At 40.9% G+C, this 23,680-nt stretch overlaps 1 protein-coding gene across 1 annotated transcript in view; it reads left to right on the top strand.

Moving 5' to 3' along the window:
• DDR2 (discoidin domain receptor tyrosine kinase 2) overlaps window positions 1-23,680 on the top strand; it is a gene marked incomplete at its 3' end in the record, with an annotated part of 51,254 nt that overhangs the window by 15,004 nt on the left and 12,570 nt on the right. Inside the window, exons 2-10 of the mRNA XM_084250862.1 lie at window positions 3,284-3,386; window positions 4,718-4,949; window positions 5,227-5,374; window positions 5,752-5,857; window positions 9,965-10,148; window positions 14,678-14,921; window positions 17,563-17,625; window positions 18,435-18,565; window positions 22,772-22,982. Coding sequence (XP_084106988.1) covers window positions 3,284-3,386; window positions 4,718-4,949; window positions 5,227-5,374; window positions 5,752-5,857; window positions 9,965-10,148; window positions 14,678-14,921; window positions 17,563-17,625; window positions 18,435-18,565; window positions 22,772-22,982 — 1,422 coding nt within the window. The remainder of the gene's footprint in view (window positions 1-3,283; window positions 3,387-4,717; window positions 4,950-5,226; window positions 5,375-5,751; window positions 5,858-9,964; window positions 10,149-14,677; window positions 14,922-17,562; window positions 17,626-18,434; window positions 18,566-22,771; window positions 22,983-23,680) is intronic.

Consider the following 23,680-nt stretch of genomic DNA (forward strand, 5'->3'; position numbering starts at 1 on the left):
TTATTGCTCTTCTGCTGGACATTGAAGAAACTGAGTTTGTCTAGAATGGTAGTGGGATATTGAGAAGCAGTAGGTGGGAATGTTTTTGAATGCCTCACAGGATCTTCTATCAACTGATGGCTGGATATGGAATATGAAAGATTCAAGAAAGTCCCAAGATTTTTGGCTGGAGTAATTGGAAAAATGGACTGGGTGAAATGGAAGACAGAGGGAAGAAATCTTTAGTGAAAGTGTTTGTTCAACTTTATTCTTACTCCAATCTAGATCTATCTCTAAGGTTTAGATTTTTTTTTAAGATTTATTTATTTATGCATGTAAGAACTGGGTACATGACAGAGCTGGGGGCGGTTGGTGAGAGGATTCACCAGAGACAGAGTGGGGAACAGAAAGGCAGACTGACTGAAATACACTGCTGAGGGGAGCAGCGGACCAGACAGAAGAGGTCTGCTGCCCCATATGGGTAACTCCCTGCCTGGGGACCAAACTTGTGCTGCAGTGGTTTAAATAGCTTGATAGGTTGTGTCTTAACCCCTGTGCCACCAGGGAGGCCCAGGTTTAGCTTTTATTTTTTTAACAGGTATTTTGGAGCACTTAATTCACTCCTCCAAAGTACATAAAGTCAAAATAAAAAGAAGAGTAAGAAAAGGAACAAAATATTGTTCCTTCCCTCCCCCCCAAATTTTTCATCTGTAGGGGAGATAGAGCTCTCACACAAATAATTGTATTGCATTGCACTATACATCTGATGCCATGAGAGAGACAATAAAAACGTCAGAACTAAGAGGAAGAGGAAACTTAGGGGATTGGTATTACTGTCCTTCAAAAATGCTTGCCTTAGTTGAGTACAAGTTCCTCACCCTGCTCAAGGCTAGGAAGAGCTTAAGCTCTGCTTTCTGCTGCAGGGAGCTTGACCTCTTTGCTGCATTCCTGACATTCAAGAATGCCCTTCCTCAGTGCACCTGCACAGCATGTTCCCTTTACCTGGAGCCTCACTCTCTGAGAGTCACCCTGCTTGGTGACTTCCTTTCTCAAGTCTCTGTTCAAAGTCACTTTATGTGGGAGTTACCTTGAGGTTAACAGAAAATAATGCCGAGTCCCTCCCTGTACTTTATTTCTTCCCCAGCACTTACAATCATCTTTTGTGTGTTCATTTGTTATTGTCATTGCCCCACACTAGAACCTAAGCTCTGTGACAACAGACACTTGACTTTGTTTCCTGCTGTAGCCCCACCTTGCTCAAGACATTTTTGAGTGATGGAATGAATAAAAATAGGAAATTCTAAATAGCTATGGTCTGGTGTATTGAGACAAATTTTGAGTTAGGACTCAGAAATGTGATGGAGTCAAACCCTGACAGCCTGCCAGGTGTGGCACTCAGTGGGTCACCTCATGTACTTTGAGAGCCACAGTCCAAGCTCAGTAGCAACAACTGCACCACTCAAGTTATTGTACGGGTGAAAAGAGGTAAACAAGGGGATGTCGTTTCATCTTGCAGATGGCAAAAAAAATTATTTTAGGGATCAAGATGGCAGCTGGGAGTGCTCTGACATGGTCAAAGGAGCCAGGAATGCCTGCCTTGGCCAACCAGGCCCCCTGTGGGAGACATACATACAGGTGACAGTGGCAAAGGAAGAGCAAAAGTCTGCGTTAGTAGTAGCTGGACTTGTGTCTCAAATGCCACTGCAAGGGCTCTCTAGACTGAACTGGGACAAGCAGTATGTGGGGTAAAGGCCCCCAGAAGCCTCTCCCTGCCCAGGAGGTCATAACCCTTAGAACTAAAATGCTTGGCACACCCAGCCACACGTAGGTAAGTGTGAAGGAGGGGACCCTTGACTCAGGGTCTAGCCTCCCTGCATAAAGGGATGAGGCAGAGAGAAGGCCATGCCCTGTGAGTGATTTTGAAATACCTCTTACCTCACTCACTGGTAATTTTGGACTTACTAGTATCCTGTAATTCATCCTCAAAGGATAAGCATTTCCTCATCCTTCCTCCTTTCAGATTCTCATTCCAGAAAGTTTAGAATTTGAGAATTTGTATGAATATACACTTTAGTAATTTGGGGTAGATACCTAGGTGGGGAGTGGCTACATGGCACATGTGGATGTGTGCCTGGGAGTCCTCTTCTGCTCTGTTTTCTGTTTCATTGAAGTATTTGTCTAGCTTTACACTATAGTCACACCGCCTTGGTTACTCTAGCTTTATATGACTCTTAAAATCTGATATTCATTCTCTCTGACTTTCTTTTTCATTGTGTTGCAGCTTGGACCCTCATGGAAAAAGCTAGTACAATGGCAGTGCTCATCTTTGCTTCTCAGGGATTACTATCTTTGTTGTCAGATATACATTATATCAAAATCCAGTTTATCCTACTTCTTTCTCTCCCCTCCCCCTGTAGTGTGTCTCTGGTTTATAGTTGCCTGTTGATTTTTATTCTTATTTTATTATAATTAGTCTTTTTCCTGATCCCTTATTTAGGTTTTCTAAATTCCTGCTATGAGTGAGACCATCCAGTATTTTTCTTTTTCTTTCTGGCTTATTGCACTGAGCATGATCCTTGGATATTTTACAGGATGATAACTAATATGAAAATGCATACATTGTACAAAAATGAAAAATGATGTAAAAATGTATAAAATAAAAATTAAATGAAATAAAATCTAAACATCACTAGTCAAAAAAAAAATCCAGTTTATCTACTTGGCCCATTTTTTTGTTGCTTAACCCAGGGAAGTAGCTCACTCCCTGTTACTCTCTCTTAGTTGTAAGTGGAAGTTTATATCCAGAGGTAATATTTTTTTCTAGCGGCCAAACATTGTGATGATGGGGCCAGAGCTGTGTGGCCAGTCCCTTCCTAGGAAGGTTGTTAGCTTTGCTCCATAGTGTCCTACAAAAGAATGCTGGTGATTATGAGGATGGCAGCACTGGTAGGAAATTGGTTACAAATGCATGTCTACTAATAAGGGAATGGAGATGGGCCACAGGTTATCTCCAGATAAAAGGGTACCTCAGCACATTACGTTATGTTGCATTACTTTGTCAGAGTTTGAACCAAGATAGATTTGACTGAGGGTCAGTGTTGGAACATTGGAGGCTAGTGACTTTGGGGGCCAGGAAGAAAGGACGAAGAGGTCACAGTTATCAGGCTGGGCTTGTAGGTGCCATTAGCCAGATTTAAGTCATTTTCCTCCCTGTCTGGTAATCAACGACATTCTTCCTGGGGGTATCTGGAAATGAAAATGAAAGACATTTCTTCTCTTTTCTCTTTGTTTTCTCTTGGGTCAGCCATGTGCCGCTATCCTCTAGGCATGTCGGGAGGCCACATTCCAGACAAGGACATCACAGCTTCCAGTCAGTGGTCAGAGTCCACAGCTGCCAAATATGGAAGGTGAGGATGGATGCCCCCAGGAATCCTGAACTCTGGCATGGACAAGTTTCCTGTACATAATATCCTGACTTACAGTGCTTGGGAAGAAATGGAGTGTTTTGAGGGAGCTGGAGGAATGCATCTTGCAAGTCTTGGTAGGAAAGGAGTCAGGCGGAAGCATGTGCTAGTGTGGCAACCCCATCCCCACCCAGTAGATGATCCCATTGGTATACAGAGAATTTGCTTCCCCCTTCTCCTTGTGAACACTGTAGGAAGCACATGATAGTATAGCTATGGGAAGGGACATGTTACATAGGACTCTGGAAGTTAGGAGACCTGGTCTCCTTTCTGAAGGTGTCATGAATTATTATTCACAGTACAAAGCATCATGACCTTAGACATACATGGAGGCCTCCAACAAGTTCTCATCTCTCAGGGCTACCTCACATAGTCCCTCCTCATCTATAAATAGAGTGATCTTCCTGGGTCCTCTATAGTAATAAATTTCTTTGTCAAAAATGACTGCTTGTAGGGCCTAATCCACATTGTAGAATCTAATTCCTTTGGTATAAAGGATTGATTTCTGTTAAAATGGAATCGCCCACAGAAAAGCAACCCTAGTAAACCTTCTCCATAATTTCTACCTAAGCACGTGAAAGACAAGAGTGATAGTTGTGGGGTTGGCAGGGAATAGCAACGAGTATGTGACATCTTTGAGAAAAAGAACATTCCAGGGAAGAGGGAAATGGTAAGAGGTTCCAAAAATAAACCTTATACTAATTTTACTGGTCACTCAGCCTGGAGTTATTATCATGAAACCAGATTATTTACGACTGTCCTGAATTTTCTTCTCCCTTATCCTGCCATGGATTTCCATGACTTTGCTGGGAGTCATTGTCCACCCTGCTGGTTATAATTCCACTGTATTGTAGAAACCACTGGAAACCTTATGCTCCAGCTCTTCTCCCTCCCATAACTTGATATCCAAGCAATAAAGGGTGAGCCTAGTCATACGGGACTGGAAGTAGGAGGGAGCATGGCAGATGACCCAGTGGGGGCTTAGAAGGTAAATAGAGTTTCATGTCCCTCAAGTTCTCTCAGTCAGGATGGAAATAAAGGCTGCATGTTATCTGAAGGTTCTAGATCCTCTTTGGTGACTGTCTTTGTGGGTTTCATTATGCACCCTAGGGAGAAAACTGACCACAAGTGGGTGCTATGGGGGCAGTCAGGCTGGTGGGGAGACCCCAGAGTCAGTATGGACTGACTCAGGACAGGGGAACTGCCTGCTATGGAATGGGAGGCAACTCTCTTTTCATCATTCCCATCTATCTCCCCAACTGTCATCTCTCAAGGTTGGACTCAGAAGGAGGGGATGGAGCTTGGTGCCCTGAGATACCAGTGGAGCCTGATGACCTCAAGGAGTTTTTACAGATTGACCTACACACCCTGCACTTCATCACTCTGGTGGGGACTCAGGGGCGCCATGCAGGGGGCCATGGCATTGAGTTTGCCCCCATGTACAAGATCAATTACAGTCGGGACGGCACCCGCTGGATCTCTTGGCGGAATCGGCATGGGAAACAGGTAGGAGGAAGACACATCCAGGACCATACTTTGACTTAGGCCAGAAGAGGAGTATACAGATTATGTGTGTAGGTATGTGTGTGCACACACCTCATGTGCCTTTGCAAACGTGTGACCCAGTATGAGCAAGGATGGGGGAGGGGATACAAGGCTGCTGAGCAAGTCAAGTAGCTTCCTTCTTCTCCATGAATTAAAAAGAGAGGGTCCATCAGAGGGATGGTGATGTGTCAGGTTGGCTTCATAGTATCTCCTCACTTTTTCTGTTTTCTCTCTTCAGGTGCTAGATGGAAATAGCAACCCCTATGACATTTTCCTAAAAGACTTGGAGCCTCCCATTGTGGCCAGATTTGTCCGCTTCATTCCAGTCACAGACCATTCCATGAATGTGTGCATGAGGGTAGAGCTGTATGGCTGTGTCTGGCTAGGTAGGTTCCTAAAGAGAGCTCTCATGGACCTTATTAAAAATCCCAGCCCCTGGGAAGTAAAAATCAGAAAGGGATGGGATTAGTATTCCCTGGAATTAAGTGATTCCCTCTTCGTTAGAGTAAAGAGGGGAACATTGTCCTCCCCCCAGGACTTAGTGCCCTATACCTGGAATAATGCATTCTCAGTAACTATGCCAGCTACTCTGAGCTAGTGCTCCTCAGTAATGTTCCTGGGTGCCCAGATTGAACCCTGGGTAGGTAGACCTGTATGCAAGATTGCATCCTGGAAACCACAAATGGCTCTCTGGGAAAGGTAGTCTGAGTCCAGGCATATCTCCTTCCCAATGGCATGGACATATCTCTGTTTCTCTTGGCAGATGGCTTGGTGTCTTACAGTGCTCCTGCTGGACAGCAGTTTGTACTTCCTGGAGGCTCCATCATTTATCTGAATGATTCTGTCTATGATGGAGCTGTTGGGTACAGGTAAATTCTGGGAAACTTTGATCATCAGAATGTAAAAAAGGCTGCTAGAAAAGAATGATATTTTATCAGGATTTTGAATCAGTAAGCTATCTAACAACATTATTTATTTAGATTCCAGGCTTTGTGACAGAATTTAGATATATTGTCTTTATTTGTAAGGAACTTATAGTCTAGTTCAGGAAGACAACATAATAGCAAGGAAAGCAATAAATTATACATAGTAAGGGCTAAACTTTATAGTATGACTCTAATTATGGTAGCCATATTTTCTGATCCTTAGGACATATGGTCTGATACAAATAGTGGTCCACTTAGGAAGACAAAGGGCCAGAAGAACTGAAGTTATAAGGTAATACATTGGATAGGTTAAGAAGTTCAGGAAGAATGAACTCCACAAATAGAAACACTTCAGAAATTGTGAAAAGAAGGAAACTATTACTGTTTACAGTAGATGAGGAAGGTTTCTAGGATGAGATGTTGATTGAGAGATGGTAGGTGGAAGGAGGCAGAGGAAAGGAAGCAGGGCTGAGGATAAGAGTGATCTTCCTGTAGCAGAAGCTAGGGTTGGTAACAGCAGAAGAACCAAGGGATAGACCTGGCATGGGTCATTGAGGGCAATGGCAGAGAAGTATAGTCAGATGCAGTAGGAATTTAGGGTTGGATGCAAGATGTGCCTACCTATATCCCCCCCTCATGCCATGCCTTGTCATCCTTCTACCTCACTTCAGCAGTGTTCTCTCTCTTAACTTGGTCTTTGTCTTCAAAGAGTGGTCTTGGTAGAGGTCAGACCACAGTGAAGTCCAGATTAGATGATGGAGGTTTTTAGTAGGTGTGAGAGAGATTAGCGAGTCTCACAAAGGAAAATGTACTCAAACCACTTTCATTGGCTGAGTTGTGAAGAATTAACTACTGCCTCCCCAGTTCCCCCTCGCCCCATTGTCCATCCCCTGAATAAAGTCCTGATTCATCCCTTGTCTATCCCTAGTCACTTCCTTTCCACCTACTTAATCACTGGAGATGTTCTTCACCATTTGATTAAACTATCTTGGCACATTTCACTCAGCCACACCCCAGCTAGCATAAACTCAAGGCAAAGAAGAAATCAGAGAAGGATTGCATTTAATAAATCCTTGCTAATCTACTGTTACTATGTGCAAGGAATTCGGCTAGTCATGGCAGATACTCAAATACAATGAAGTCATTGATCCTACTACTCATAGTTAGGAATGAGGGTCAAAACAGGAAATAAATTACTATGATGTAGGCCAACAGTAATGGATTTCTTATGGGTGCCTTGGGATTCAAAGGAAAGAGCAAGTCACAGTAGGAATGCATAGAATTAGGAGTGAAACCCTTGGATTCATGTAATAAAAGTGACTTCTATTGGTTATGAGGCCTAAATGATAAGAAATAGATAAGAAAAGCAAGGTGTAAAGGTGAAGTGCTAAATGCATGTAAGTTACAGGATTGGAGGGACAGAAAAGACATGATAGGATAGGTGAAGTCCCAGATAGCCACTAAAGGACAGGTAGATCTCCCATAGGCAAAGAATCTAGATGTGGCATTTGGGGCAGAGGGAACACCATGAGGACAGAGGAATCACAGTTATAAAATTTAGGGGGGCCTCCCTGGTGGCACAAGGGATTAAGATGCAACCTATGAAGCTGTCCGCAGCCACTGCAGCACAAGTTTGATCCCCGACTGGCCAGGTTGCATCCTACATGGTGCAGCAGACCCCTCCTGACTCTCCTGCTGCTCCCCTCAGTAGTGTACTTCAGTCAGTCTGCCTGTTCTGTTCCCCACTCTGTCTCTGGTGAATCCTCTAACCCCCCATATCTCTGGCATGTACCCCAGTTCTTGTATGCATAAATAAATAAATCTTTAAAAAATAAAATTTAGGGGACTGTCTGGAAAAGATAAATAGTTGAGTTAAACATGAGCCATGCTTATGTAGTAAAACAGTAGTGGAGGAGCATAACAAGGCATATTTTGGAAGAACTTGAATGTCAAGATCAGGGGCAGAAGAGGAGGTGGAGGATCTTTTGATCTTCATCAATAGGAATGAGATTTTTAAAGTTACAGGTTAAGAGCAGACATATGCTTTAGACAGATAAATTAAGTAGCCTGAAAACGTTAGATTTGGATAGAAAGAGGAGGTTGGTGAGGGTCATTTTGAAATGATAAATTCTGTCAGGTGAAAAGAATTAAGGACCTTGTGGTGATGGCAGGAATGGGAATGAGAGTCATTCATTGATGGAATATTTGCAATCTGATTGGATGTAGGATGCAAGACAGTAAGGTGAGAAGAAAGGGAGATGAAACATGACAGTTCACTGAAACAATGGGAGTGACTTTTCTTCATTCAACAAATATATTTTGAGAGCTTACTTTTCATCAGATACATTCAAGGAATATGAAAGAGAAGCTGGGAAGCCTAGGCAAAAGACTGTTTAGAAAGGGATGATGATGGATTCAGTTTGGAATATAAATTTAAGGTATGGACAGAACATTCAAAGAAGCAGTAAGGCAGGTAGCTTGAAACAGGGCTTTGGAAACCAGAGGAAAGATCAAAAATAATTACAGGGCCCTCCACTGCTAATTAGGGTCATGGGATGACTTATTGGGTTGTGGCTGAATGAGCCAAAATCCACCCAATTCAGGGTCTCAGGAAACAGATCATCATAGCAGCAAAAGTTACTTTGTAATAATTAAAAAAATTTAAAGTGATTATTCTAACACTTCTAACATATATGAAGTAAAGAGGGAAAGTTTCTTTCCTATTCCTTTCCCACTTGATTTAATTTTGCTTAAGGAGAAACTGAGTAAGCATTTCTTTTCATTTTTTTTGCTTTTCATAGGACTTTTGTGGGGCTTTATTTTTCTGGGGACAATGGGAAATATATTTATTGCAAGTAAACTTATGTTCTCCTAGCCTTCTGATGTGTAGAAAGAAGAAAAAGATGGCAAATCCTTGGAAGGGAGATCCAGGCTCTGGTCACTGTGGATAAGGCCAGTCAAATTTTATAATTTGCCAAACATTTTTCAATAAATAAACATATTTAATAATGTATTTTTAAGGCTGGCATAATTGCTCTTTTTTTTTTTTTTTTTGGTAATTCGAAAATTTTACATAAATCACTAGTCCAGCTGTAACCTTAAAGGTCACATGCATTATTTCTTGAGGGTGAAAATCCTGATCTTTTCATTTTGGAGCCTGGTATATCTTCCAGAGAGTTTAGGATGCAGAGATTGAGGAGGAAGAAGTTCCACAGAATGAGTCTGATCAGTCCTTCCATAAAAAGAAAGAAGAAGGCCTCTTCCAATAGTCAAATTCACTGAAATACATCCAATTTAGCTGACAGCTTCTGGCAAAGTCAGTCATTCAAAACAGAGCCTTAAACCTAGAAGTCGGGGGTCAGGGGAGGCTGCTGAGCTAGAAAGCAAAACTAAATTCAGTGCAGGAGGCTCTCATGCAGTCCATGCATTTCCTCCATGATCTAGGATTCTGCCAATTTAAATGAAATTAAGTATATATTGGTCTTTAAATTTGGCAGAGATCACTCTCTGTTAAATTGGGTTGTTGGAGATGTAGGGGAGAAAAGAGCATTACTGGCTTCCATGAAATAGATTCACTGCAAAAATGAAAACATGCAGTAAAATGAGAGTCAGAAAAATCTCCAACAAGCCCACCATTTACTTAATGGTAGGCAAGGGCTCCTATCTACTGCAGTGATCATTCATTCACTCATGACCGACTCATGGATTAATTACTCGGATGAAGTTATATTCAGTATATAAGAATAGGTAAGGATCCAATAGAGTATAGAAATCTTTTCATATAAAATGATAAAATACTGTTTAGAAGTTTTGCTACTAAAGATGTAAGCATCAAATAGGTTGTAAAATTTATTTGCATGAAATTATTATGCATTGATGGCACTGTAAATTATAACACTATAAATGTAGTGCATGTTCCATCATCTTCAACCCTTTAAGATAATCAGCTCTTATAAAACCCAGGTGAGGCAACTGGGCTGAAGCTCTTCTGTAAAGCATAATTAACTCCAGATTCCTTTCTTCCTCTTCCTTCTCTCCTGCCCTGAGCAGCATGACTGAAGGGCTGGGCCAATTGACAGATGGGGTGTCTGGCCTGGATGATTTCACCCAGACCCACGAGTACCACGTATGGCCTGGCTATGACTATGTGGGGTGGCGGAACGAGAGTGCCACCAATGGCTACATCGAGATCATGTTTGAATTTGACCGCATCAGGAACTTCACAACGATGAAGGTCAGTGGAGGTGGCTGTGTTGAAACTTCTTAAAGGAGTCCATAATTACCACGGAGAGAACAGGTGTGCTAGAAAGAACCCTGGTGGTGCCAGTGGAACTGATTCAAATCTGTAATCTGTAGCTTTGTAGTGACATGCATTTTGTAAGTCACACCTAGCCCCTGGGCTTCCTTTTTCTTTTGTCATAAGGGGTTACGGCCATTGGTTCTCAATTTTTCAGTTATTGGTTCTTAGGTTTTTGTTAATGCTCTTGTTCCAGCACTGAAGTTGACGTGTCCATCAGGAATTGAGGCGATGTTTTGGTCCAACTGTACTTTTAAGGCCATGAAAGTGTTTTTAGGTTCTTTTAATGTCAGAAAAAAACATCTTTTAGGGTTAAAACTAAATTTTCATCTTTTAAGCAACACAACTGTAAAATATATTTCTTATGGAGAGAGACGCCCATAAAGGTAAAAGTAACCAGGACCTAGGAATTCATGATATGACCTTCCACCACACTCTCCAGGGACAGGATATGCTACCACCAATCAGGGTTGCCCAGTGCCTCTCCCAGTCTCAGTGGAAGAGGAGAAGGTTTTGCATTTTGAACCGCTTTCCATGCTGGAGTGTTTCTTTCACCTCCACAGCATGGAGAAATTGTGATTCCTTGAGTTCTTTGTTTCCTTATCCAGTGTACCTGCCCATCTACTGTCGTTCATCTGTGGTTCTGTCAGTGGGCCTCATATTCCTCCAAGATGGTGACTCTGCTTCCTGATCTCTGTCCCTGGGTGGCACCTAATATGTTCTCGTTCAATGAATGTTTGTGAATGAACAAATAGTATACTTTATTGCCGGCGCTCGTCACTTATAGTTATAAATATTTCTGCCACCTTGGGTAGAAGGACGGAGAGATGGGATAGGCAGGGATAGGATGGTGGCAAATGGTATTTTCTCAGTATAAACAGAAACTTGAAGGAGAGACTGGGGCGATGCACTACGGATTGCTGTTAAGTGTGGCTGGACCCATATTAGGGTCCAGAAGCCTGAGGCCCAGGGTTTCAGTCTTTCTTCTCTGTGGGATCTCGCTGACTGTGCTCAGCTAGAGGAGGTGGTTGCCCAATGGTGAGCGGGAAGACTGGATGGTAGCGCTGGTGGCAGGTGGGCAGACTGGTATAAGACCTAAATGTAAATTATTAGATTTGTGCATGTTTGTGTGTATGTCTATGTTACCATCCCTCAAAGACCTGTGTTAAAATGTGAGTATTTTACCCAGGGGAGAGTAAAACATAATAATATTGGTGTCTTAAATACAATAACAGCAGCTATTTTATCAATTTGTTATCACAGAGCAGTTAGGAAAAAATTGATGAGCTCATGGAGTGGTGGGAGGAGCCAAAAGGCTTGGGCAAGGCAGGGCAGTGAGTGCAGGTGTTGAGAAAAGCTGAGGAGGGAGCTTCCCACCTGACTCCCACGATGTCTGAGCTGGACCCTCCCAGGGATCCAACCTTGGCTGTAAGTATTGAGGACTTCTGTTAATAAAATGCTTAGTTTCAGGTGCTTAGCACAAGTGATTGTTGTCCTTTTCCCTGACTCAATCACAAATTCGTTTTGGAGAGAAAAGAATGGAAGGAAGTAAGGTCCATGCAAAAAGTGACCAGTTTATTTGCTGAACATGACTTCTAAGCCGGAGGAAGACAAGGACTCAAGGCAGAGAGGAAATTCCTTTTGTTGAATGTAAGAAAGCACCCTGCGAGCTTTTATGGCTCACATATGAAGGTTTATGAAGGTTCAAGAGAGGGTCCCAGGATAAACCCAAGAAAGAGTGGGCAAATGTCTTTGACCTCAAAGTAGGATCCTTGTTTATCTGTTATTTGTCCCCATTATTAGTTGGTTGCAGAATATTTAATGGCCAACAAATTGGTGACTGCGCCTCTATTAATCCTTAGTCCTCAGCTGCAGTATTTGTTTTTTAAATTCATTCATTCTTATCTTCATCCTTGTTATTAATTTGGTAATAGTATTTGCCCTGTAGATGACACTATGGTAGATTTTGGGGGTAAACAGATGAATAGGAAATGGTCCCTTGGGCCAATGGGTAGCTGAGTGAGGAAAGCCCTTTTTATTTGCAAAGGATGAGAAGGAGAACCAAAAGAGGGAAACCTGTGTTATCACTAAGGGTTCCTAGTAAATCAATTTCTTTTTCTGTACACAGACAAGGAGTCCAAAAAATGCATGTCTGTGGTATTACTCCTGCTTGCTAATGGGATTATATCTGGATTGGACTATTAGTTAAATGAAAAGTCACTTAAGAGGAGAACAGATGAACCAACATTTGCACAATAAACCTGCTGGCTTATTGTCCAAGGATGGCTCTTAGGTAGTTGTAAAACAACTGTGTGTACTTATAGGGGAGGAGAAGGAGAATATGGATAGTAACAGAAGTATACTTCCAAAGAAAAATTATTTGTTGCTGAATTATGGGTATGTCCATGTGCACATATGAACTTGTACATCAATTCATTATAAGCCACTAGGAGAATTTCTGGTCCCACAAACAATAGAATATATTTTAAACTCCCAGTAAAGTTTTAAATTTTAGTTAATAGACTTTGATCTTCCTGAGTCCTCAGGAGTTCCTGCTTAGTTAATTTATCACAGGTCAAAATAATTTAAAAGTATATTCTGCAATAGAAGGTGCTAGAAACTTCTAAGGAGTTGACTCAGGGCCAGTTCTCCCAAGGCCAAACAGTACTCTAACATATTTTATTTTTTCTGAGACAAAAAGGCAAAGATGAATTTTAGGTTGCTGATGTCTTACAGGGAGTAGTTTTTGCTAGTGAGACAAATTATTACCCATTTCCTCCCCTGAAGTATATTTAACAGATACCATTAAAATATACTAATGCACTTTAAAATTTATTGTATTTATTAAATAAATATATAAGTCCATAGAGTAATGAAATCCTATGCAATTTATTTGCATTCCAGGAGAATTCCCCAAACATCTGTAGCACAGATCATTACCTTCCCACAGGCTACTTAGCCAACACTTGGCAGATTTCAAAACATCTGAAAAACCTATTGAAGCTGTAGATGGTATTTCTTTGACTTTGTTTCTTAGCCTTTCTCCACTGACTTGTGTTCAATAAACTGGAACAGTTAATTCATCCCAAGGAAGGTATTAACACATGTTTTCATCATTAAAACATTTAGAGGAAAACACAAATGGAAAAGTTAAGGCGGTTTTCTTGCTCTATGTGGTATGTGCAGAGAGCACTGGACTGCGATTCTAGGGCTTCAGACTCAGTTCTGCTGTGGACTGACTGTGGGCCAGTCGGACATCCCTGAGCACCACCTTCTCATTAGTAGACAGAGTTGGATTGGATGCTTTTTAAAGTCTCCAGTAACTCTAAAGTTCTGTGAACATGGCTTGTGTCTTTATCATTAACTTGTTGCAATCATAGCTGCTACTGCTTTAGCTAAAAATAAATTCTGAGTGGTAGTTCTGTATTGATTATCCAGAAAGTGGAGGAGGGGAAAGACTAGTTCAAAGACTACAATTAGGACCTACATAAGACATTGACGTGGAAACAGCAAATATATTCCTAGAATGATAATGATGCTCTTCTTACTGGTGACACCTTTAAGTTCAAGGATAGTGACCAGCAGAGCTCCATTCTCCAGGTAAGACTGAGTCTCAGGAAATGTCCTTGAGCTACCTTGGAGAACTTGACTTAGCTATGCATGTGCACATTCCATGTTCAGGGGATGTTCATCAGCAAGTCGCTACAGAGAAACTGTTGTGTAATGTTATTCCTATGGATGCCCAAAGCCACACAAATGTCCTGGTGAAAGTGTCACAGCAGCAGACAAGAGGATGCAAGCCCCCTATTAAATGACCTTCTTTTCTCATCTTAGAAAATACCTATGAGGTGGATGCGATGCCTTCATTAACATGGCTTGACCTAAGCTGAATTTAGTGAAGAGAGTTGTGCCTCTGTTTGCTGATGCGTGACACTTGAAAAGCTTCCTAAAGAAAAAGATTAAATGGTTTTGGATTGTGTATTATTTTAGGTTTCTCACCCACTATTGAAGGGAGTAGAGAGACTTTGGGTTGTATCAGGAGTAAGTAAGTTTTCCTCTTACCTGTATTCAAACTAATAAGATTCTGGAAAGATGGTAACCATGTCTGAGAGAAGTGTGGACTTGAGAGTGTAAGGGCAAGAGGAGGCTGGCCCAACCATCAGTGAGCAGATGAAGAAACTGCCCCCGTGAAGAAACATGAAATGGGGTGGCCAGTTGCTCACAGTTGCATAGAGGTAACATGGTTGCAGCCCAGACTATAAGACCAGACTATAAGGTCAGACTACCCTATCATTGCCTCTGTGAAGTTCTGGAAGGGAAAATCAGACGGTGGAGTGACACTTCACCAAAGCTCAGAGGTTGGTGCCCAGAGAAGCAGGCAGGTCTAGAGTTTGGATTGACTTGCACTATGTCCCCATGCCACCCAGGAATGTTACCCATCTCTGCAATGTGTGTTTCTCTTACAGGTTCACTGCAACAACATGTTTGCAAAAGGGGTAAAGATCTTCAAGGAAGTGCAGTGCTACTTCCGCTCTGAAGCCAATGAGTGGGAATCTAATGCCGTGTCCTTCCCCCTTGTCCTGGATGACGTCAACCCCAGCGCTCGGTTTGTCACAGTACCCCTCCACCACCGCATGGCCAGTGCTATCAAGTGCCAGTACCACTTCGCTGACACCTGGATGATGTTCAGTGAGATCACCTTCCAATCAGGTTGGGAGCTCGGGGCTCCTAGGGAAGTGGGAACAGGATAGGGAAGGAAGAAACCCCCTGTGGTGTCTGGAGCTTCTCATTGGCAGCTGTCTGAGAGGAGGGGGGTTGTACAGGCAGCTTCTCAATGGTGGACAAAGGAATCTTCTGTGCGACTAGTTTTAATTGTGAAAGGTTAGGGATGAGAGTGTGGAAGTGGACAGAATATTTACTTGGTTCTCACTTGTCTAAAACAGATGTAAGATAAGGATTTTAAATTGAGAATACAATGTACCTTTAAAAATCTTATATAAATTGGAAGAAAAAGGTACACATGGAAGGACACTGGAAGGACAGGATACATGATTCATTTTCTCCCTTCATCAATTTTCAGAATAGTGAGTTGATGGCCAACCTTAAATGGTGTGTAATGATTCTTGTTTTATTTATCAACCCTGTTCTGTCTCTTAGTGTCATTATGTGTTTGTTGCTTTTTATAAATTCAATATCTTTATTTAATTGCAATTATTATTCTTTGTGATGCTCAAAATTGTCCTAGCTTTAACCACAGCACATAACTTCTTCTCTTTTTTTTTTTTTTTAAGATTTATTTATTTATTTATACAAGCACTGGGTACAGTCAGAAGCGTGGGAGGGTGAGAGAATTCACCAGAGCCAGAGCGGGGAGCAGAGCAGGCAGAAGGACCAAAGTACACTGCTGAGGGGAGCAGCGGGCGGCAGGAGAGGTCTGCTCGCCATGTGGGACCCTCCTCTGGTGGCCGGGGAGCAGCCGGGGATCGAACCAGCACTGCAGAGGCTGCGGGCAGTTTTGCAACCCAGCACTCAACTGCTGCGCCACTGGGGAGGCCCCACAGCACATAACTTCTATTTGGCTCTGTGTTCTTTGGGTTTCCCATAAGCCTTCAATAAGTACACTGTTCTCTAAAAGACAAGATGCCCTAAACTCATTTCAAGAATTTACTGTCCCAGATGTGTAATCAGTCATTGCTTCAAGCAGTCTTGGTTCCTTTTAGTGGGGAATGATATTTAGAGACCAAAAATTGGGCAGTAGGGACTGTGCCAAGGCTTGGAAAGTTAAAAGGCATTTAGGATATTGTCTATACCTCACAAAATCCCATAAAATGACTTTTCAAATGAGCTCGAAGTGGAACCAACAATAAATGGTTAGAAAAAGAGACTACAAATCTGTAGTGGAGAGTGTCTAAGGAGTGAGATTTGTACTAGGTCTAGAAGAAAAATATAGCCAACAAATAAAATAAGAGAGAAGAGATTACTATAAAGATAATGCAAAGATATACATTTCCTGGTTTAATTGTTACTGGAAGAAAATTTCAAGATGGTTTATTAGTCAGATGTTTAGAAAAAGAGACTTAAGTCTCAGTGTTTTCCCTTTAAAGATTTAATATGAGTAAATAGGATGATTAATTTTTGTTAAATATTAAGAGAGGAAATTTAGGTGCTTAAGAACAATGTCATTTATAACATAAGTATTAACTGAGGGACAATTGATTCTTACCCATTGTTAAGGATTCTCTGCAGAGAAATAAGTACATTTGTCTTATTACAACTAATTATAGCTGTGGACTATAGTTTATGACTTCGGGGATCTCCGGGTCTTTAAATGCAATACTTTTCACCTGAGGATCCAATTCAGAAAAGTACAGGATAGCTGGCTATTTATACAATAGTGCTAAGAAGAAGAAAAATTAAGATTTTTGGAGGGAATGTCTCTTAGATGGGAAATGCGTATTCTAATTCTTGACCCATTTGGTTAGACAAATCAGGGAAAATTAGTTGCCAACATCAATCTAGCAAATATGCTTTCAGGTTCAAGTCTTAGCAGCTACAACATCATACTAAGTGACATTAATGCCAATAATCTACCTATAAGGATAACAGCTTCACTTATAAATTAAAGGACTACAGCAAGAAGGCACAGTGAAAACCTTTTTGTAACACAGTTCAATTATCTTTTTTTTTTAAGATTTATTTATTTATGCATACAAGAGCTGGGGTACAGGCCAGAGGTGTGGCGGAGCAGGAGGGGGGGTAGTGAGAGGATTCACCAGAGAGAATGGGGAACAGAACAGGCGAATCGACAGAAATAGACTGCTGAGGAGAGCAGCAGGGAGCTGAGTCTGGAGAGGTCTGCTGCTCCATGTGGGTCACTTCCCTGGCTGGGAATTGAACTCCTCTGTTGCAGTGGCTGTGGATAGCTTCATAGTGCTATGTCTTAACCTCCTGCACCACCAAGGAGACCTCCAGTTCAATTATCTTGAAGGAAAGGGTATCTTAGCATTATTTCTGTCCCCTTCCCACTCACCTACTCTTTCCTTCTACATTTTGCTGAGTTTGGATCTCAAGTCCTCTGTGTGCTTTATGATAATGTGTGGTCATGGCCCTCTTCATCACAGTTTCTTAAACTATTTGTGCAATGGCATCTACTATATCATTGAAACAAAAAGTTTACAAAAGTTTCCCTTACTTTATAGGTCAATGGTAATATTTTTTATTTAATATGTCATATGGTTTTATTTTTAAGTAAAGCTCATGGCAACCCACTAAATTGACTTCACACTGTGCTAGATTGCAACGTGCCTAGCTGTTTGCTCCATAATTCAGACTCATTCTTATTTTGTAACAGATGCTGCAATGTACAATAACTCTGGAGCTCTGCCCACCTCACCCGTGGCACCCACCACCTATGGTATGTGTGATTCCTAGTTATAAAAATTAAGTTGAAGGACCTCTTTGAGGATGAAGAAGGGAGATTTGCAAAGGCCTGAATATGTAGGTGGTTATATCCCAGGTAGTTCTGAATGAAGAATGGTGTTGGAATGAGGGCAGTCCACTCCAGAATTCAGGGTCTAAACCTACTCTCTTCACTGCCATTTCATGTGATTCTTCAGGTGAGGAAGAGTCTGGAGTTGTTACAATTCCTTCATGAACATTTGGGAAACTTGGAGCAGAAACAGGGGACAGGGACATTTCTAGGTGAGACTTATAGCCATGATCTCAGTGGAGTTGTCCAAGTCATCTCAACAAAATACTAGTCTCTCTAACTGGAGATCATATGCAAAAACATCTCCATTGTTTCAAGCAGTCACTGGCCATAGGAACAAGCAATCTGGAAAATGTGCAATCAAGGGTCTCCAAAGAGGACTCTCAGCTACTTTGGCAAAGAACTAATTGTGAAAATGGTTCTTCACTTGTTTTTCATGAAGTGTGATTGGGGCCATAGTGGTGGTAAAGGGATACAATTTGGGAAAGAATGGAAATTCTCTCCATTATCCAATTTGATATGGGTGGAGAAGGCCACTCTCCATGAAGGATTACCAGAGGCTAAGGAAAAAAGTCATTCAAGTGTAGCAAGACAAGCATAGGAGCCATCACAGGGCCTTCTTGTGGAATGATCCTAAAGGAACAGGCTCAGCCTCCCTATCTCTAGTCCAGTCCCTCTTGCTTTTTCTTGCTCTGTAAGATGGTAATGTTCTCATCTTCTCTTCCTGGTCACAGATCCAATGCTTAAAGTTGATGACAGCAATACCCGGATCTTGATTGGCTGCTTGGTGGCGATCATCTTCATCCTCCTGGCCATCATTGTCATCATCCTCTGGAGACAGTTCTGGCAGAAAATGCTGGAGAAGGTGAGGAAATGCAAATCAGTCATGGAACAGAAGCTGTATCTCTCTTTCCTAAGTTGCTATTATCTCAGGAGGAAAAAGCAAATTATAAGAATTTATAAATGACTTGAGAGTTAACTGAGGCTATCAAGAAATAGAATTGGAGAAGATTGTTGCTTAAAGGAATCATAAAAGAATAAACAAGTGCATGTTTTCATTTTGTAGAATGGAGATTTTTGGAACTTTCCTAGAAAACTCTTCCCAACATGTTCAATCTCAACTCACACTTCTCCTTGGAAGATTTTGTGTCACTATGTTTGGGGGGAAGGCAGGAATCTCTATTTTTTTTAATATATAAAAATAATAAGTGTTTCTGGTACACCACTGATATCTAGCTAAAATTTCTATATACTTGTATATTCTTTTATTGTTTTTTAGTTTGATTTTGCTTTCGTGGTACATGGAAAAATCCCTATTCTCATTACTATCCAGTCCAAGTTTTTCATAAGTGTATCCATAGTCTTTGGTGTACTTTAAAGTTATGAATATGAAACCTTCTGAGTCACCTCCTCAGACAATTTTTGTGCAGACAAAATGATATGAATAATTTATATTGCATTTTTCTAACACTCTACAAAAATTTTTTTACATGTATTATGAACCTTATTGAGTAATGGCAGGTGGTTCTCCTTAGCTATTTTCCTGATAAGAAAATGTAATGCACTCAAGGTCATACAACTGATATTATGCCTTCTATGCTCTCTGAAACTGTCAATCTTGAAATATGTTGACTTCTTTTCTTACAAAATGCATACATTCCACCAAAGATGGAACACCTCTGATTTCCTTGGTTTTTCACGTCAGATAGAAATACCCTGGACACTGATGCCAGGCGTCTGATGCTCTCAGGGTCTGCTGATAATTTTTTCTATCTTTGGCAAAAGATATTTTCCCTCATCAATAAAATAAAATAGAAATTGACTGTGAAGGGTCATAGAAGCTCTGGGCTGTGAGGCTTTGAACTGCCTGTTGAGGGCAGGTAATAGGAGCAAGGTTGCAGCCTGATTAATCCCTGTGTTTGAGGTAGGCTCACAGAGGAGACCAATGCCTATATGGAGTATATACCAGATGAGAGGAAAGGACATCATAAGAATGGACTTGGATCTGAAGAGCTCTTTGGATGTAGGACAGGAGGGAAGGGACTTAAGTCAGAGAAGTAAGGGGTATGACCCAGAGAAGTAGCCTGCAATTCCTTCCTATCTATTCCATGTCCAGGATCCTAGGGCAGTGGAGGTCTATTTTAAGTTTCTTAGGTAAGAGTATTTCATAGAAGAGGGGATCTTTTTGCTTCCCACAAAACCTCTATCATCAGACTGAAAACACTGAACCTGAATTAAAGCTTTCAATCTGTAATGATTGAAACTGGAAAGCAGAGTCCAGGAAGAGTTCAGTCACTGGCATGATGAAGGAATATCACAACTTTTGTTCTTTGACAATACAGGAACATACTGGATGTCTAAATCTCTGGGTGAGGAGTAGCAAAGAGTGGTGGTAGTAGAAGCTAGTGTGCCAAAGCTTGAAGGTGATGTGTGTTTGTCCTTATTAAATATCAATAGTCATTATGACAGCATTTTTTTAGGGGGAGTGGGAGCATTGTTTTACTCTACCCAATGAGCTGTTTTTCTCTTCAGTTGAGTCAAAATTTACCATATTTCTTTGGGTCTGTCATCTTAGAACCATTGGAATATATTCATGGTTTGGAGAAGATCATTAGATAGGAGGCTTCCCAGGTAAAAGGGAGAACAAAAAATTTGCCCTTAAATAATGTTGCTTTTCAAGAAATTTAGTCCTTCAAGAAATTCTTTCTATGGCCATATAGTCTGAGTAAGATAATTCAAGATGCTCTGAAGTGACACAAGATTTCTTCCTGGGAACATGATTGTTTTTTAGAAAACCTTTAAGCATACTGGTCATACTGGTGTATTCCAAGAAACATTACACAATAGAGCTTTATATTTTATCATTATTCATAGGATACTTTTAATGGTATCTTAAGCATTCTCTCTTTGAGCAAGTTAACGTTTATGTATTTGAATATCTGTTATGTTCTGGGCTCCATGGTCAATATTGGAAATATTATTGCAGCAAAGTAACTTTCGGTCTAGTTGATGAGATAGATGGCTAAGTTTCTCCATCCAGCATGCAAAGTGTGTTTTTTGGATTGAAACATTTTTGCATATTTAATACAAATAGTCACATATATTCAGATCGTGGCATTTTCCTTTGCAAGGAGAAGGTAGGTGACAGGTAGGATGCAAAAGTGGTTAGTTTTTTATTCCTCTTAATTATTTCTACATTGAGTGTAGCTCACTTCCATATCCCCAACACCATTCCTTTCCCATTTTATAGCCATTTTATCTTTGGTTAGTTAAAATGTGGGGTCGGGGAGTATTATTCTAATCTACACAGACAGAGTTATCAGGTGAACTACTTTTTATCATGTTCCAGTGTGTTTGTTGTGTTAATGAACACTTTAATTTATGCTACACAAAATCAAAGCACTCAAAGATAAATCAACAAAATCCATTATTTAGTAAAACTTTGGAAACTAAATGATCAAAAAGATATTTGAGTGTCCGCTGATAATTTCTTGAAGTGTTGTGTAAATAATGCTTCCAAGTGCTTTGATGAAAGCCAGAGAATGCTGGAGGCACAGAAATTTTTTTTTTTTTTATAAATTTTATTGTTATATTCCCCATACAATTGCAGCCCCCCATTCTGACCCCAATCCCTCCCCTCCCGCCCCCGCCCCCCTAAAAGTGTCTCTGGTTCATAGTTTTTTGTTGATTTTGATTTTCACTTTCTTATAGTTATTCATTTTCCTGGTCCCTTATTTAAGTTTTCTAGATTCCTGCTATGAGTGAGACCATCCGGTATTTTTCTTTTTCTTTTTGGCTTATTTCGCTGAGCATGATCCCTTCCAGCGCCATCCATGTTGCAGCAAATTGCATGTGTTTATCTTTTTTGAATGCTGAGTAATATTCCATGGTATATATGTACCACATCTTCTTGATCCAGTCATCTATTTTTGGGCATTTGGGTTGTTTCCAAAGCTTAGCTATTGTAAACAGTGCTGCTATAAACATAGGGGTGCAGGTGTTCTTTGGAATTGATGTTTCTGTGTCCTTTGGGTAAATACCTAGGAGTGGAATTGCTGGGTCATATGGAAGCTCTATGTTTAGTAGGTCCAGAAATCTCCACACAGCTTTCCACAGTGGTTGGACCAGTTTGCACTCCCACCAACAGTGCAGAAGAGTTCCTTTTTCTCCACACCCTCGCCAACATTTGTTGTTGCTAGTTTTTTTAATATGTGCCATTCTCACTGGTGTAAGATGGTATCTCATGGTAGTTTTGATTTGCATTTCCCTGATGACAAGTGATGTTGAACATTTTTTCATATGCCTGTTGGCCATTTGCATTTCCTCTTCAGAGAAGTTTCTTTTAAGCTCTTCTGCCCATTTTTTGACTGGATTATTTTCTTTGTTGTTGTTGAGTCTCATCAGCTCTTTGCAGATTTTTGTGATCAGTCCTTTATCATTAGTGTTGGGTGCAAAAATGTTCTCCCAGTTGGTGGGGTTTCTCTTTGTTTTTGTTATTGTCTCTTTTGCTGTGCAAAAGCTCTTTAATTTGATATAGTCCCAGCTGTTTATCTTTGCCTTCACTATCACTGCTTTGGGTGATGTGTCTGTAAAGATGTCTTTGATGTGCAAATCACGTAGTGTTTCGCCTATATTTCCTTCTATATATTTTATGGTTTCAGGTCTTATGTCTAGTTCTTTAATCCATTTTGAGTTGATTTTTGTGTATGGTGTGAGGTGGTGGTCAAGCTTCATTCTTTTGCATGTAGCGACCCAGTTTTCCCAGCACCATTTATTGAACAAACTTTCTTTGCTCCAATGCATAGTCTTTGCTCCTTTGTCAAAGATTAGTTGACCATAAATCTGTGGAGGCACAGAAATTAAGTCAAACTCTGCCTAGAAGAAATGAAGGATTATTCTAACCTTCTATTATGTAGGCATTTGTGGAACCAGATTGCTTCTCTGTCATTTGCAGGGCTTCTGGAGCTTAAAAGAGTAATTTTGTGAGCGTGGAAGACCTGGATTTAGGATGAAGAGGAGGTGATAATACCCTTTGTGTCAATAAGCCTTTCTCCCTATCATCCTCTTGTAGGCTTCCAGGAGAATGCTGGATGATGAAATGACAGTCAGCCTTTCCCTGCCGAGCGAGTCCAGCATGTTCAACAATAATCGCTCCTCATCACCAAGTGAGCAAGAGTCCAATTCTACATATGATCGCATCTTTCCCCTCCGCCCTGACTACCAAGAGCCATCGAGGCTGATACGAAAACTCCCTGAATTTGCTCCAGGAGAGGAAGAGTCAGGTGAGGATAGTAGAGTGGGTGTGAATTGAGGGAGAAGTAGTGACAAACATAACAAAGATGTGGCATCATGGCTCCTCCCCAACCCTATCTTGTTTTAGTCTAGAAAAGTCTACATGCTCTTTCTAGATTTGATCTCTGCTGCTGCTCCCGTCCTAATCTAAACTCCTCTCTTTGCTACTGCACATAGCAGATGTTTGTAGGGACACGCTGTCAGAAGAGGAAGAAAATAAACAAATGGTATAACTACACGAACCTAAATAGTCCAAACTAGTCCATTCATTTTACATAGGAGGAAAGTGAGAAGGCTAGGTAAGGTATTTGCTGATATCAAATATCGTTATGGGTAAATTTAGGGCTAGAATTTCACCTGGAGAAAAAAAATTAATATAGTTAAAGACATCATAGAATTCTCAGTGTTTTAACCACCTCGATAGTGTTTGTTGATTTCTCTCATATGAGGACAAAAATGTATAATAACAAAACAAGAGTTTTTTCCAGAATATTATTTCTTGTCTTTTCTCCACAAAACATTGCATAACAGTGCCATTTGAATTACCCCAATGTTTCTTGAAAAGGGCTGAGTAGTGACATCAGAGGTGTGTTGAGTCATGACTGAACTCAGAACAGCTCTGCTATGAGGTCAGCAGTGTAGAGTGGCCAAGTCAATAGAAGACCACTGGTCAGGAGAGAGTTGGCTG

This window comes from Talpa europaea (assembly GCF_964194135.1).
Source record: "Talpa europaea genome assembly, chromosome: 12".
Classification (NCBI taxonomy): domain Eukaryota; kingdom Metazoa; phylum Chordata; class Mammalia; order Eulipotyphla; family Talpidae; genus Talpa; species Talpa europaea.